Genomic DNA, 15,206 nt, shown 5'->3' on the forward strand with positions numbered 1-15,206 from the left:
GCCCACTTCCATCCCCCACCCCACATTACACTTGCGTACTTGCTGTGAAACATCTGTATATTTCAGGTATCTCCGAGTTTTCATTATTGAATAGAAGCAAAGACACATACGGGCAAGTATTGGTAGATGCATCAAAGAGCACGATCAAGGGACGTTTATTATTGAAGAGTTATGTACGTTCTGTGATGTTTATTGACTATCTTTCGGCTCTGCAAACTTTACAAGGTTGGCGCCATCTTTATCGAAAAATTTACATAATTACGCAAGCGCATTATGACCAAAACAAATTTTGCAACATATCGGTGCTTACCGTGCTGGCCTAACTACGCCAAGGATAAACTGTCCTCACAATTTTTAATCCACGCTGATGTATTCTTGTGTGGTAATATAAAAACAAAGTAAATTATTAAACTATTATTTTCTTTCGTTTAAGTCCAGGGACATGAAACCTACCTGTGATTGTGTAAAGTTTATTCCCACCAGTTAGTCTGCTATAGTGTTACTATTAGTGTTAGTACAAGAGTGTATCGTAGTATGCGTAGAGCAGCCTAGGCCTACGCGAACCACCAAGACTAGACTTTGTGACTTACTTAGGCCCATATAGTTTTCCACAGTATTTCTACGTGCTTACTGTGATTAGGCTAGGATACTGCAACACTACTGTTCCATTTATTCAATAATACGAGCAGTAACAGTATATCGTGTGTGTCTGTTGCATTAGGAAATGTTATTGAAAGTGCCGACGTTTGAGTAGGCAGTGCAACAGCCAAAAATGTATAATCCTATGGTAAATTCGCGATTGTTAGGACAGTAATGATCTTTTTAATGTCCCAAAAGAGAAAAGTATGGAGTCATTCTTACTAGTGTTTGCACGGGTTATCCGGGTACCCGGGTACCCGCCCGACGCGATACTACCCGGTTCCTAATTTATTACCCGAATCCTAAGCAAAGTGTGAATTAAAAAAAAAAAAAAAAAAAAAAAAGGCAAACAGACGGTTAGGCAGATTTCCCATTGACTTAGTGTGGTGTTAGGCTACAATGTGGTCGAAGATAACAGCAATAACGAAGGGGCCCGCTCGACGCGATAATACCCAGTTCCTAATTTATTACCCGAATCATACGCAAAGTGTGATTGTTTAAAAAATAAAAAAATTGCAAACCGATGGTTAGGCTGATTTCCCATTGACTTAGTGTGTTGTTAGGCTACCATGTGTTCGAAGATAACAGCAATAACGAAAGCTTTCCATAGATATCTTATAACTGCGTCACAATTTCAGCTAATAAACAGATGGCTAGGCTAGACTACCCCCATTGACTTAGTGTGGTGTTAGGCAACCATGTGGTCGAACGTAACAGCAATAACGAAAGTATTCCATGGATGTCTTACAACTGCGTCACAACTCCAGCAAATAAACAGATGGTTAGGCTTAGCTAGATTTCTCATTGACTTAGTGTGGTGTTAGGCTACCATGTGGAAGAAATTGTTATTTATTCATTCGTTTATTTCAAAGAAGGAAAGGCTGACAAGGAATTTTACGCGATGTTTATGGATTATAGACGGGATAACTAAAAAATAGTAATCGCAAGTGGCTTTTTACTAATCGTTTATTCCAAATGCGATCAAATTGCTCGAATCGCGCAATCTCGCGGCTAATGCGAACCCTGTGCCTGCATAACAGAGAGTAGTAGTATTTAAAACTGTTTAAGAGCTAAATTGGATATTTATATGGTTTGATCCAATAGACGTGCACGAGCTAGCATAAGCAGCGGCGGCAGTGCGATGTTAGTAGTAATGCTAAATATAATTAAATAATTAATTTATTAACAAGTTAATGAAAGAAACAGAAGCAAATACAAATTATTGAGGGAGGTTTTATACCTTATCTTACACCTACGTATTTGAACACTAAAACATTGTCAGTAGAGAATAAAATGCATTTATTACAGCATCCAATATGTAATTTCTTGAAAATCGTGATACACGAGGGTAAACAATTTTTTCCGGGTACCCGGATACCCGACGGGTAACGGCCCTCGGGTACCCGGTTCCCGATTTTTGGACCCGTGTAAACACTAATTCTTACCTTCCTTGCCAAATAGTGCGGGGGACCGTGGAATGCAAAGTCGTCAATGACTATAAGTATAACGTTGATCGCAAAGTAGGGTTGGGCGATATTTGCTTTTTAACGTCACGATAAATAGTTCAAAAATTATCGCGATATTTCGATAATTACGATAATTTTTCCTTGTTGTTTTTAGTGTGTTCGCGAACACACTTAAAACAACTGCCGGTTTCCCACCGGTGTTTTCGCGCAGCGAACACACCGAGCACGCATTGCGTGCGAGCATAATGGCGTGGGGTCTAGGGGCCCGCCGTAGGGCCCGGTGAGGTCAAGGGGTGGAACCCCTTGTGGGGGTCAGGGGCGAAGGCCCCCGGAAAAATTTAGTATTTTTGCGTGTCTGGCGATAAAAAAATTCGCAGTTGAGGATTCAAAATACTGACAACTTTTTGAATTTAAATTGTCACGAAACTGATGAAAATTTTAAAATGACAAGTTAGAGTATGTGATAAAATGAAAAGAGATTTAATCTGTCTTAAAATCTTTAAAAGTTTAACTTGCAAAACTGTCGATATTATGAAACAAACTACGTTCGGCAAAGCCCCGTTTCTAGACTGCCTAACAATGAACAGCGTGCACTATATATACGTACATCAGTTAACAACTTAAATATCACGGTAGGCTGGCTACATGTGCTGCGAATTTTCAAACAACCTCCCTGTCTAACACCTGTTTGCTAACATTTTTGGCACGTTTCCAAAAAAGTTTTCCTGGAGTAAACTATTTTGTCTCAATTCTAGAATTAATTAGATCAGTCATGGATCGGTAAAGTTATGCGAAATATTATCTTAGACGTTCAAGAAAAGTAGGTAAACACCCCCGTAAGTAAAACACACCTCAAGTCAACCGACTCCTCCGCATGAACAAAACAATCTATTCCCCTTGAATACACGAGGCACAGTCTATACCATACAGACATTGCACGATATCAATTGGCCCCAATAGCTACAGTATGGCCATCTTTATGAAAGTAAACCTTGTATTCCCGTGTTTTAGGCCCCTTGGCATGATTAACTAAATGCTAAATATTGTTTCCATGTCCTTGTAGATAACGTCAACTTCGCAACAACAAAAATTAGTAGTGTTTTTGCTGTTACGTGAGATCCGTAACCGACGAAGTGGTTAGGCTATTTACTTCACACTTAACTATGGTAGGATATTATTTTTTCCATTTTTTTGTGGAAATTCTAGAAAATACTTTCTTCTCCCCACGCTTAAAACCAGATGTGGTCTTATGGTTTATTCATAAATGGGTGTACTAGAGCCTTTTTTACATGACATTAGATGCATTCAGCACGATATGCCAGTTTCGCGTGAATTTTTCGAAAGTATTTTGCACGATCTTTCGTAAAATTTGAAAGGTGTACCAACTTACCTTTCGTACACAATTGGTAATTTCTCTACTGAGTTTGGTTCTCTATAGTCAATGTTGTAAAGAACGGGTTTCAAAAGTCAGTTAATGAACTTGATTAACCTATTTCTTTTCAACTTTCTTAACCATGGAATGCTAGAATAACATTTGCAAATAAAACGGAGAAAGGATAATCGCATTTTTTCCACATTTATTTCAAATTTCTTTCACAAGAAATTATCGTCATTTGTTCAATCCTCAAAAAATATCGTCTTGAAAAAAAATTATCGCGATAATAATAATTTTCGATATATCGCCCAACCCTAGCCTATCGCAAAGTCGGTTTTACTATTACGATTAGTTTCATCCAACTCGGCAACATACAGAAACACTACTCAAAGCTCAAGACTTTTTGGTACCAACCCTTTGGCCAACAACTGCAATCATTTCTCAATAACATTGCTATTATCAAAATTGTAGGGTCAGCTCTGTCAATAAGCATGTGGAATAAATTATCAAAAGAACATTAAAGTTGCAATTGGTACTATTTAACTAGTAAATGATGATAATATAATGTAGTTAGCATGTCCTTAAATGTTAAAATATTTTGTATTTGATATGGAAATTAGTTACCCCCTATACATTAGTCCATGTACTGTACTTGAACTTGAAGCTTTGTTTAGTATCTTTATGTTGATAGGATAACGTAAGTTGGCTTTGAAGGCATTGAAGACTGGCCCCAAATTGTGTGATGCGCTCTGAAAAAGTTAACTTTCCGTTGCTTGCAAGTGAAGTTTTCTTCTTGTCGCTACAAAATGCAGACAGTAATGAAACGTGATACCTTGTTATCTTTTATCTAGACTTGAGATATCCATCGCTGCTACCATGCTGCTATGTAAACAGTGTTGTGGGTATTGACCGTAGCTGTATGTATTGACTGTACTCTAATGTCTAATTACCAACGGTAGCAAGCTGTGTGTGTATTTTCTGGGAACGATGGTGGTGTCTAACACTTCTGTTACACCTCATTCGAAACTAGGTCAGATTACCGGCATGAGACGTTTCTTTGTGCGCGAGTCTTCACACCCTTTAAATGAAAACAAAGTGGAAATATATCTATAACAAAAAAGAACTGCTTTCACAGCAGAAGATGTATAAGAAAGAATATTTTTTATGTATTCTGAAATGAAGTTCTCATTTGACTACTCAAAACTGTATATTACATGCCAACCTTACGCATTACCAGTAGAACCCCAGTGACAAGTCTTACGCGGTACAGGTAGGACCCTTGCAATGTCATCTGTGAATTAATCAGGTCAGACATCCGGAGTGTATGCATGCTAAGTGCTACAATACTGCTCTTATTTACCTTTAGGGAAAGATTCCATACTGTAGGTTTGACTCAAGTATAGCCATGATGATGATGATGATGTAGCTGATTTTGCTCTATCCTTCAGCTATGTGATTTCATTGATGACTTGACCGGATTCCGCCAAAAATAGAAAGAATGACTGTATACTTGTAAAGGTCGGTAGTCAATCTGATCGAAACAAGGACCAAGTTCCCTTACTTCGCAGATGCATTGAATTGACCAGTATTATTCTGTTAAATGGGTGGAGCAATCCACTAAAAGTGTCTCAAAATTTTGAAATTGACATTTCCTTGTATCACCATGGCAATTTTGGCTGTTTTTGGTTAGGGTCAGCTTGTCAGTTAATATTGCAAGTGAAATCGTGGTTACAATACGACTAACAAACATAGCAACTACAGTGTCTATTTGTGTAGCTAAATACTGTATGTATCAAACAGTAAGCGAACTTGGGACGCGCAAAGTTACGGTTCACCCCCATACTAGGCTTGTCTACTTATATAACTAGCCTAAGCGTTATGATAGGCTCGTAGTCAGGCCTTGAAAAAAGCTAAACCTTTAAACTAAACTAAACAAGTCTCCTTTTTAGCCAGTTTCCATCACAGGTGCTGCCAATGTATTCCACACAGTATTTATAAATATTGTATATATATATAGTAAATGCATAGCCTACTGTGAGAGCTAGAATCTGTCTGCAATGTTCACATTTGGCAAAGTGTTGACAGCAAAGTACAAGCTTGTTTTGCAGTTACTGCTATGTAAAATCTGGTCTTGAACGAACATTGATTGTTGATGACATAGTATAGAACAAGAATGCTGGTAGGCCTACACCATGTTTGAACGATTAGTAAGAAAACGAACTACTGCTTTAAACCTCTCATTGCCAAGACACCATCTGTGATAATCCTTATGCACTGCAATGCTCACAGTGTGGCATTTCTGATGTTAGAACTCATTTACGCCGAAAATTCATGCTCTAAATTTTTGTTCATGCTAGGGTGAGCCCAAGTTCTTGCCTTTTCATTAGATATATAAATACCGTGTGGGAGGTGGTGCAGGTGAGTGCATTTGTAACGTGCATGTACTTCAGCATTTGGACTGCGTAGGTATCTAAAAGACGTGGTCATTTATCCTCAGGCACAAAATGAACAATGGCATAGAACTGGAGAATTTATGTTTGTAAATATTGCTTACTACAAGTATAACTGAAAGTAATACATCTCTCTGCTCCAATTAAGCCATACTGTATACTGCCAAATTGTTTAATCAGTTTGATTAGAATTGAAAGTTGAGAAACGTATATAAATATTATATATCTATAAGCAAAAATGAAAATAAAAGAGGAAACGTTAGGTCTGTTGTATTCATTCATGAGAAAAATTGACTTCTATAAGTGGCTGCAATTTCAACTTTTTTGAAAGGATACCTTCAGTTATTACCACCGTCTTTTTCTCACAGGGATCTCGATGGGCAAATACAATATTTGCATGTAGGTCTGCCTCCTCATTGTTGTAAAGTTTTGGCTCTTTAACTATCATAAAAAGTACAGGTTCATTAAATTGTGTAATTAATACGGTTTGAATAATGTTGCGATAAGTTAAGTACTGTACTTTGAAGTGCCTTGAGTGAAATTTTTGGAAACCAAAATGTAAAATAAAACAAGACTCGGTTGTGATTTCGGGCACAGGTAAAATAAAACCAGACAATGCCAGACAGAGTTTCATTGTTCATACCAAACATTTTTATGATGCAATTATACCGCTGTTTGGATGCGAGTCAAACCTAACCCTGTGTAACTCAAATGCATCTTGATTGAAAACGTTCTACCAAAAGTGCCAAATAATTGTGAAGGGAGGATTTGATTCTAATCATATCAGCTTGTAACACTAAAACAGGGCTATTATAGTGACCTACAGTAAGCATGGAATATTCAGTTTCCGACTTGTGAAAATCTGTGAAATTGTCTTCAGGTACAATAGGGCATTTCAGCAAGTTCATATTTTTGAGCAGCCTTATTCATTTGCCACCTGGTGACACCCACACTGGCATTTGAGGATCTGTATGTGTATTGTGTGTTCAAGCATACACATGACTATTACAGTATATATATATATAGAGTCATTCATAAACAACAAGGAAACAATATTTAGTTTTGCCTTAAGGTTCTAAGTAAATTTGTGTATGGTATTGCAAAAGATTGTCAGTTCTATACTTTAGTGTGGAAAGCAGACAATGAATTTTTATGATACTACTTGATTTTGCATGTAACAGGAAGGTACAGAAATACTAATAGTTAGTGGAAAAAAAAACATTTCCTTGTATCATGTGACAGTCTTGTGGTCTTGATCGTTGTGAAAATTTGTTTAAAGTCTGGGTTACAGTTGAAGACAATTTGCAGACTAAGAAGAAGGCCTGTGCAAATGCTTCAAAAACACAACTTTAACCTACAAGTACAGGTAGTTTCTTCATTATCTCGTCATTTTTCTTGAAGAATTTATCACAAAAGGAAGTTCAGAATGATTTGAAATGATTGAATATTGCAAAGTCTGGACAATACCTTCAAAGGTTAGTCAAATATATATATTCCATAGCTTTCATTTTTGAATGGTTTCCTGCTTATGTAGCCTTTCCTTTAGTATTTTACATGAAACAAAAAATGTCCTTTGGATGTCCAACATTTCCTGGATGGCTATTTTATCTTAGCAAAGACCAGTACTGGGAAATTATTTAGTGATTTAAGTATCGTGTGTACAGTATTGCAGGCTCTGACCTTTTTTGTCCCTTGTAAAAACATTGTGGTTCCTGTGTGGCAAAAAGCAAACAATGCACCATCTTTACACTTTTATGGTAATTTCCCATCTTAGCATGCAGTAGATCTAGCATTTTTCACTGTGATAATACCATATGGTATCGGTTTTTCGTGTACACTGATAAACTATGTTATTCTGTTCGGATGCATTTTTTCATGGATAATGTCCTTTCATGACTCGAGAAAACGTTTCAGAGTGTGTACTCTACACTGCAGTGTGGATACTGTATGTAGCTAACATACAAGTTTCTAAAGATCTAACCTTGAACCCATGCTTTTCCTGATTTCTTTTAGGCGTTGCATTCAATTCCACCACAGGTGCTGGTCGGAAACATTTACATACTGTACATGTCACATGGCTCTCCTAACTGGTCCCCTGATCATTGTCCATTGTGTGTTTACCTGTAGTGTAAATTGTGATGTTTATATGGCACTGTACAGTTCTTCAAAGGTCATTAAGTATTAGGTCCCGTCTACATATATTCTAACACTTCAGGGCCCAAAAAAAAAGAAAAAACTGCTTCTCTGGAGCTACTGTAGTATTTCAAAGTATCCAAATTTGTTGAGGCTGGTAAAAGTCATAAAGATCATTAAAGGATGACTTATGGCAGGAAATTAATTTAGATATTTGCTTTAGACCATTAAATAGCACTGCTATCATAATCAGTACATGTTGTATTTTAATACCTTTATTTTATGTGTTGGACGAATGTAACCGTAATATTAATCACCGGCTTTTGAGATCGGCGTCATAGTCTTCCCCCACCTTGAAATCCGCAGTCCCCTCCCAAGTTTGGAAGGTCGGTAAGAGTAACTCCATAGTTTATCCGAAAAGGAAAGGGTGCTGTTTGAGGAGCAACCATGGTCTAGTTTCTTCAGTATCATTTCATCTTAAAACCTAGTCTTGGGTACCGTGACACTGTTGCCATGAGCTCTTGTACAGTACCATTAGAACAGCATGCTACTGTGAAACATGTAAAACAAGGCCTGAATAGTTCCTTTCCATAGTAGGTATACCAAGAATGATGTGCCAGCTAGCAGGCTTGTAAGAGGAAGAAGTTCAAAAAAGATTTTGATCGGTGGTGGCTAAATAGTTTCTGTTTTCTGAGAAAATATGAGCAATACTTGTCCTTTCCTCAAAATGTTTCTCAGTTGTGTGTTTTTTACATTATATTCGGCAAAGCTGGCAGAGTGTTCCTTCCTGTGGTTTTAGTGCTTAATTTGTCAAGTCAGGTGATTGTTGCTGGTAAAAATTATGTTTATCTTGGGTGTTTCATTTTAAAGATGTACTGTACATGATGGGCTAGATTCCAGTATTAAAGGCAGCACAAATATGTATTTTCAATAAATAACTAAGTAGGAAATAATTTAGTGTTCAAATTTTGTATCATGGCGGTTCAGAACGAATTTAATTTTTCTCAAGATACTATAGTTCCATTGTAAGGATCCCCCTACCCCCCCCCCATCTGACTTGTATAGCAATTTGATCATTTTGCATCTACAGTAGCAGTTTGGGATGTGTAAGTGATACTGGATAAATTAAACTAATTAAACAAATGATGTAAGTTCATTACTAAAATATATTGTATGCTCCATGAATATTTGATGCTTATCGATTAAAGTAGAACAATGTAAAATGAGACATCACATGTTGTTTTGAAGGTTATTCTTTGTTTACTGTCCTTGGGAGTAGGGAGGGAGAGAGATTGGGGGGGGGGAGGTTCCTGTCTGTATTGGGTCAGTAGGAAGATAAGCAACAATGGCAACAGAACGATATCCTCCAATTTCCATACTTTGTGTGCAGTATAGACTGATTGAAATGTACTGTACCTATGTACGGTATATATGTGAACAGTGCCTAGCTTGCATACCTACAGTGTAAGCATCCATGTGTACAGTGCATTGAAGTGTACACTTTACAGGTATTAACTACTGTTGTACAGTATCTATCTATATATATACATACAGTATAATGCTATGTACCTCGTTCATTGCTACTGTTTGTCCAACCCAAGAAATCTCAACTGCATATATACTAGTGTATACATATATTCAAAGTACACAGTCATACCCTGCAAAAGAGCTATTACTCAGAGTGCTTTGTAGCCCTTAACCAAATTCCATGTCTACCCTGGTTTAGGAAGATAAAAGCCATGAACTTTGGAAGTTAAACGTATTATTTCTAGTTGGTGTCCATGTATAACTGTTTTTACTGTTGTGGGTAGAAGTGCCATGACTGCTTGGTTTAACTGCCCGGTGTCTGTGTTCCTTGTTTAATAGACCCAGCCTTGTAGTTTCTTCAGTATTAAAGGAGGTTAATGGATATCATGTAAAGTAGATACAGACTGTCAACGGTTACTTTATTTCCTCGTTCTTTATTTCTTTTCTTAATGACAGTTTCAAAACCGATAAATACCAGATTATAATCAAATAAAAAAGGAAGATTAAGAAGAAGTCTTGATAATATATATATATATCAAATTAGTCTTGGGATGATGTTTTCTTGTGCGAAATATTTGTAGCAGTTCCAGCTGTTTACAACTCCCGATCCCTGACATGTACAGTATATCAGGACTATGAAATAAACAGAAGGATCGAGTCTAAGTTGTACATTGCTTAAATGTGAAAGGCATTGAATTTTACATGACATGGTTCTCTCGAAGGGATGGAAAGGATTCCATTTTTTTTTTGGAGTGGGGGGGGGGGAACATTTGAACATTAAATCCCCTTTTTGTTGGAATTTGAATTAATGACATTATTATTATATTTTAAAGAGCTCTCTGTGTGAACCGTAGGGCTATAACTAATTTACCTTCCAGTCATAGTGTGTGCATACAGTGTAGTACCTATCATCCGTAATTTAACCTGTGGTGATTACCTTGATTGTGTAACAGTGTTGTACTTAAAAAAGATCTGTGATTGTATTAGGTATGACAATGATATGAAACTGATTCTTTTCTTCTGTGTAGAATTACTTTAGTTTTTGTCAATTGTCATGCAATGAAATGAAAATATGCTGGTCTAGATAATTTAAATGTTGTTTGTCATTACAATCATTCTTTGCTATGACTAGGCTTCTGGTACTTTTCGGGAATTAACCAGTTCTTACAGCGAGAGCAATTTAGTGAACTTCACTTCAATGTAATATTGGGTGATATTGCCCAGATATCAACTTATGTGCTAGATAGATGACTCTTGTGTTCATAACCAAATGATGTTTTGTCAAGCCCTCTTGCTTTAATCTTCACAGGACTTCTTGATTTATTATGTACAAACTACAAACATACAATACAGTAGCTATGGTGTACTATGCTGAGTAAAATATGAGGATAAATTAAAAATAAGATATCTGTCTCTCCAGCACTTGTACTGTAGTGTGTGTAAACAAGTCATAACAACTGCAAATCCACGAGTGGAGAACCTTTGTTATGAAAATAAGTACCATTATAATTTCAAAAATATTCAGACTGCCTTTACGAATACAGAAAACCTGAAGTACCTGTTTACGAGTGAAAAATGTTTCAATCGACCTGTGCGAGTAAACTCGTTTATTATCTTGTCTAAGTGTCTGCACATTGCCAAATGCTTCACCTTCAAGCACTTTATATTTTTGATGAACGTTTGCAACGGTTACCTCTGTGACGATACTACTTTGTGTTGTGCAGATTGCAGAAGGGTACCGTTCATCAAAGGTTGCCTAGAGCCAGATAAGTTTATTTTTCTTAAAATGAAACCGATAGAAAATTTTTGTTTGAACTGTTACTATTTTAAAGAAATACAGTATTCTGTCCTTTTCCAAACACAAATTGACATTTGTGTATGCTCAGCCATTGAGCGCCAAAAGTCTCCCATCTCGTATTGAATTTTCACGAGAGCATGCTACAAAGAGCAATATGGATGTGAATGGAAGAGAGTGATAGGCACTGAAGGGAAATTTAGGAAGTGGTGAGTGGGAATTGTGGGGGAGGGGGGGGGGGAGGTCACTACCATCCAAAATTGCAGCCCTCAGAATGAAAATGCCACTTTAAACCTTTTTTTCTTTTTTCTTTCTCATTGTTTGCAGGTCTGAAGACTTATTTTTTTACTGCCATAGTTAACAGATGTCCGCAAACATCCGGTTGACCTCTATGCTCCGTTGTCGGTTTCACTGAAAGTCAAAGATGGCCCTTGTAACTTTCACCTGGGCTGTTCATGTCCTGTACTCTTGCCTGCTATTCGTATTGGTTCTTGTCTCAGTATCTGCAGATGTCATTGTGGTAAGTTGATATATAAACAGTGGGGATAATTAACAATCCATTAGGGTAGATTGTATTTACTACTCCAAACTTATAGTGTCATAAGCTCTAAAAAAAAATCGGGTTTATTTTTCAAATGATAGAGAGAAGTTGACAAATGTTGAATGTTTTTCATATGATTTTTGCATTTGATTAATGCTAAAACAAAACCATAACAACTTGTCTGGGCGACAATTTTTTCTCGAGTCAAACAGAACCACCAAAATACTTGCTTACCTAACATTCCTCTGATGAAATCATAAAAGGATATTTCGTTATCTTGAATATGATCAGTTGCAATCTTGTCTCCGGTTCTGCTCTGAAATGTTGGTAAAAATGTCGAAAAAATGCAAAAAACTGTTTTAAAAGCACTCTTACCTAAACGTGTGGTTGCATTTTACAACCACGGATACCACCAACATGTGACCAATTTATTACAAGTTATGTAGATTTTAGAGTGCATATGAGGACAGGTAAGTGTATCATGGGTTCGTAAATACCAAAACTAGACAAGCTTTTGGGGTTTCCATTTTATGCAGACAATAATCCAGAGTTTGTTGTACTGTATTTTTTTTTCTAACCCAGAGACAATGCAATTCCCATGGCTGTTACCCCATAAAGAGAAAAACCCCCTAAAACTAGCCATTTTCAATGTACTTACAGCTCCTGTAAAAGCATCCTTGAAGTCTCTCGACTAAGTGTTCAATAAATTCTTTTGAAGAGTGGTGGGCATGCAGTCTATAGAATCATTTGGCCGGCTTGGACATTAAATAAACGATACATCATAACTAGATAACGACATGTCGTAATTATTTTTACAAAGTCACTTAATATTTATGACATGAAAATTCATTAAAACCCAGAGAGGTTCTCAAATTAAATCGTAAAATTAATGATGTAGCGTTTGTTTCTGTAATCTTGATGTTCATGGGTAGGCTATAAATCTTGGGTTGTTAATACTTCCATTGCGTCGTAAAATGACAGGTTTATCGTTGTTCCACACCTCAGTCTCAGATCAACAACTTTTAGGTCACATTCTAAATAGCCCAATCACATCTTGTTTAAGTCATGAATGTGTTGGCCTCTGTAAAAGGATGTCTCATTCCTTGATTTCTAACGTCAGGTTGCCTATATAATATGTGACGATCTTTAGAATATAAATTAACAACAGATATTTGAAATATTTCAATCAAGCAGAAATAAATATCGTCTTATTCATTGATTGTGGGGTTAAAAGTCTATTCTAATATTTTGTTGTAATTGTAGTAACATCATGTGGGAACTATTTGACTTCATGTCATTAACACAAACTTGCAGCGTGTCCTGATTTAATCAAGATACAATGTAATTCCGCACCCTTCCAAACTTGGTAGAGGTTAACAACATATCGTGAAACAATTGTGCAACATTCTGAGCTGGAAAATGATCTCAAAACTAGAGATTGTATGAAGCTAAAGATAGGCCTACCGCTTGACTCTATACACGTTTCCTTTTGCAGATTTTAGACAACAAGACCGTGGTGGAGGAATTTGCCTCCATGCCTTCGACGTTCGGATACCCAATTCCTCAAGATGGTATAAGTGTGAGTAAATGTTTTTGTTTTAAAGCTAGAATAAACACAGAGGAATGATTACCCCGTGTCACATCGCAAACTGCATTGAAAAAATGGGGCAGTATGCTATATACATAGATGCCTGTTCAAAGATTTTTACCCATTTTTTTTTTTTGACAGGAACCTTAGTATTGTGTAAAGAGACAAAATACAGGGTCCTCAAAAATGTAGCACTAAATTTATTCCCTGAAACGTCATCAGTATTGCCGACGACCATGTACAAAAACAAATAGATAACTAAAATGTTTTAAATGTTGCCCAGTTAAATATATAAAATTTATTTATCAAATTGAACAATCGCCAACATCTGTGAAAAATGTTGTGAAGTCACAACCTCTGGGAAACATTTTTTTTTTAAATTTTCAACACCTTTAAAGAAGTTTTCTAGCATGCTATAAAAATATGTAAAGTCAGCACTAATGCCCACCCCCCCCACTCCCCACCCCTTCCACATTTGAAAATCCAATTGTCAATATGAGGACGGAATAAACTCTCATACTATTCATACCAGGGTTCAACTAGCAGCTTTGGACAATCAATTGGCATAAACAGATTGAAGCCTTTCGTGGCTGCGCAATGTAAAACTCATCTTGAGGAGAAAGGTATTTCTACACTGTCAGTTGAAATCCCCATCCCCTCACTCAAGAGATGGTTAATTGATTGTAACCTATTTTTGACTGACTATGCTCTCTCTCTTACTCGAGGAAGTCGATCACAGCTGGTGGTCTGTGTTATTATCTGGGCAAGATGTATCTTGAGAAGCTTTACTAAAGGCTGAATAATCTTCTCATCCATTCTATCCTTGAAACATATTACATTTGGAATGGTTTTGCTTGGCTCTCATTGTTTTTGTAAGTTACAATTTCATCAGGATGAAATGCTTTCGAAGAAATTTCGTTCCACTCTAATGGATAAATGATTGCAATATGGTAAAGTAATACGAAGCCAATTTGCCTCCTTCTGGACACTTTTATAGCAACTTGTCCATTTTGCATAGCAATTTGCCCATTTTGCATAGCAATTTGCCCATTTTGCATAGCAATTTGCCCATTTTACATAGCAATTTGCCCATTTGCATAGCAATTTGCCCATTTTGCATAGCATTTTGCCATTTTGCATAGCAATTTGCCCATTTTGCATAGCAATTTGCCCATTTTGCATAGCAATTTGCCCATTTTGCATAGCAATTTGCCCATTTTGCATAGCAATGTGCCCATTTGCATAGCAATTTGCCCATTTTGCATAGCAGTTTGCATAGCAATTTGCCCATTTTGCATAGCAATTTGCCCATTTGCATAGCAATTTGCATAGCATTTTGTATAGCAATTTGCCCATTTTACTGTACATAGCAATTTGCCCATTTTACATAGCAACTTGCCAATTTTGCATAGCAATTTGCCCATTTTGCATAGCAGTTTGCCCATTTTGCATAGCATTTTACTATGCGACAGCGGATAAATGATTCCCTGCATTGCTATCGTTCTATTTATGATTACACAGTGAAGAGTTTTCCAGTATCTGGTTTGATACCAACACTAAAATCTGACGACTCATATTTACATGGCAAGAAATGATGCTATATTGGAAAAAAAATTGCTTTTAGACCCATCTGTCTATTGTGAACATTAAACTGGACAAAATTTTACTCCTAAGGTTGCAAGGAATGGTACT

At 36.7% G+C, this 15,206-nt stretch overlaps 1 protein-coding gene across 4 annotated transcripts in view; it reads left to right on the forward strand.

The window, feature by feature from the left end:
- The first annotated feature begins 257 nt into the window (after positions 1 to 257).
- The window catches only part of LOC139974636 (E3 ubiquitin-protein ligase RNF13-like), a 69,484-nt gene continuing 54,535 nt past the window's right edge, over positions 258 to 15,206 (forward strand). For 2 of the 4 annotated variants that reach the window (XM_071981854.1, XM_071981850.1), the window contains exons 1-3: positions 268 to 398; positions 11,713 to 11,905; positions 13,422 to 13,505. In XM_071981854.1, the coding sequence (XP_071837955.1) occupies positions 11,810 to 11,905; positions 13,422 to 13,505 (180 nt within the window). In that variant the 5' untranslated portion in view covers positions 268 to 398; positions 11,713 to 11,809. Of the gene's footprint in view, positions 399 to 7,259; positions 7,406 to 11,712; positions 11,906 to 13,421; positions 13,506 to 15,206 lie in introns of those variants that run through there. The other 2 variants (XM_071981851.1, XM_071981852.1) reach the window with 2 other exon arrangements.

Source organism: Apostichopus japonicus, chromosome 10, assembly GCF_037975245.1.
Source record: "Apostichopus japonicus isolate 1M-3 chromosome 10, ASM3797524v1, whole genome shotgun sequence".
In the NCBI taxonomy this organism is placed as follows: Eukaryota; Metazoa; Echinodermata; class Holothuroidea; order Aspidochirotida; family Stichopodidae; genus Apostichopus; species Apostichopus japonicus.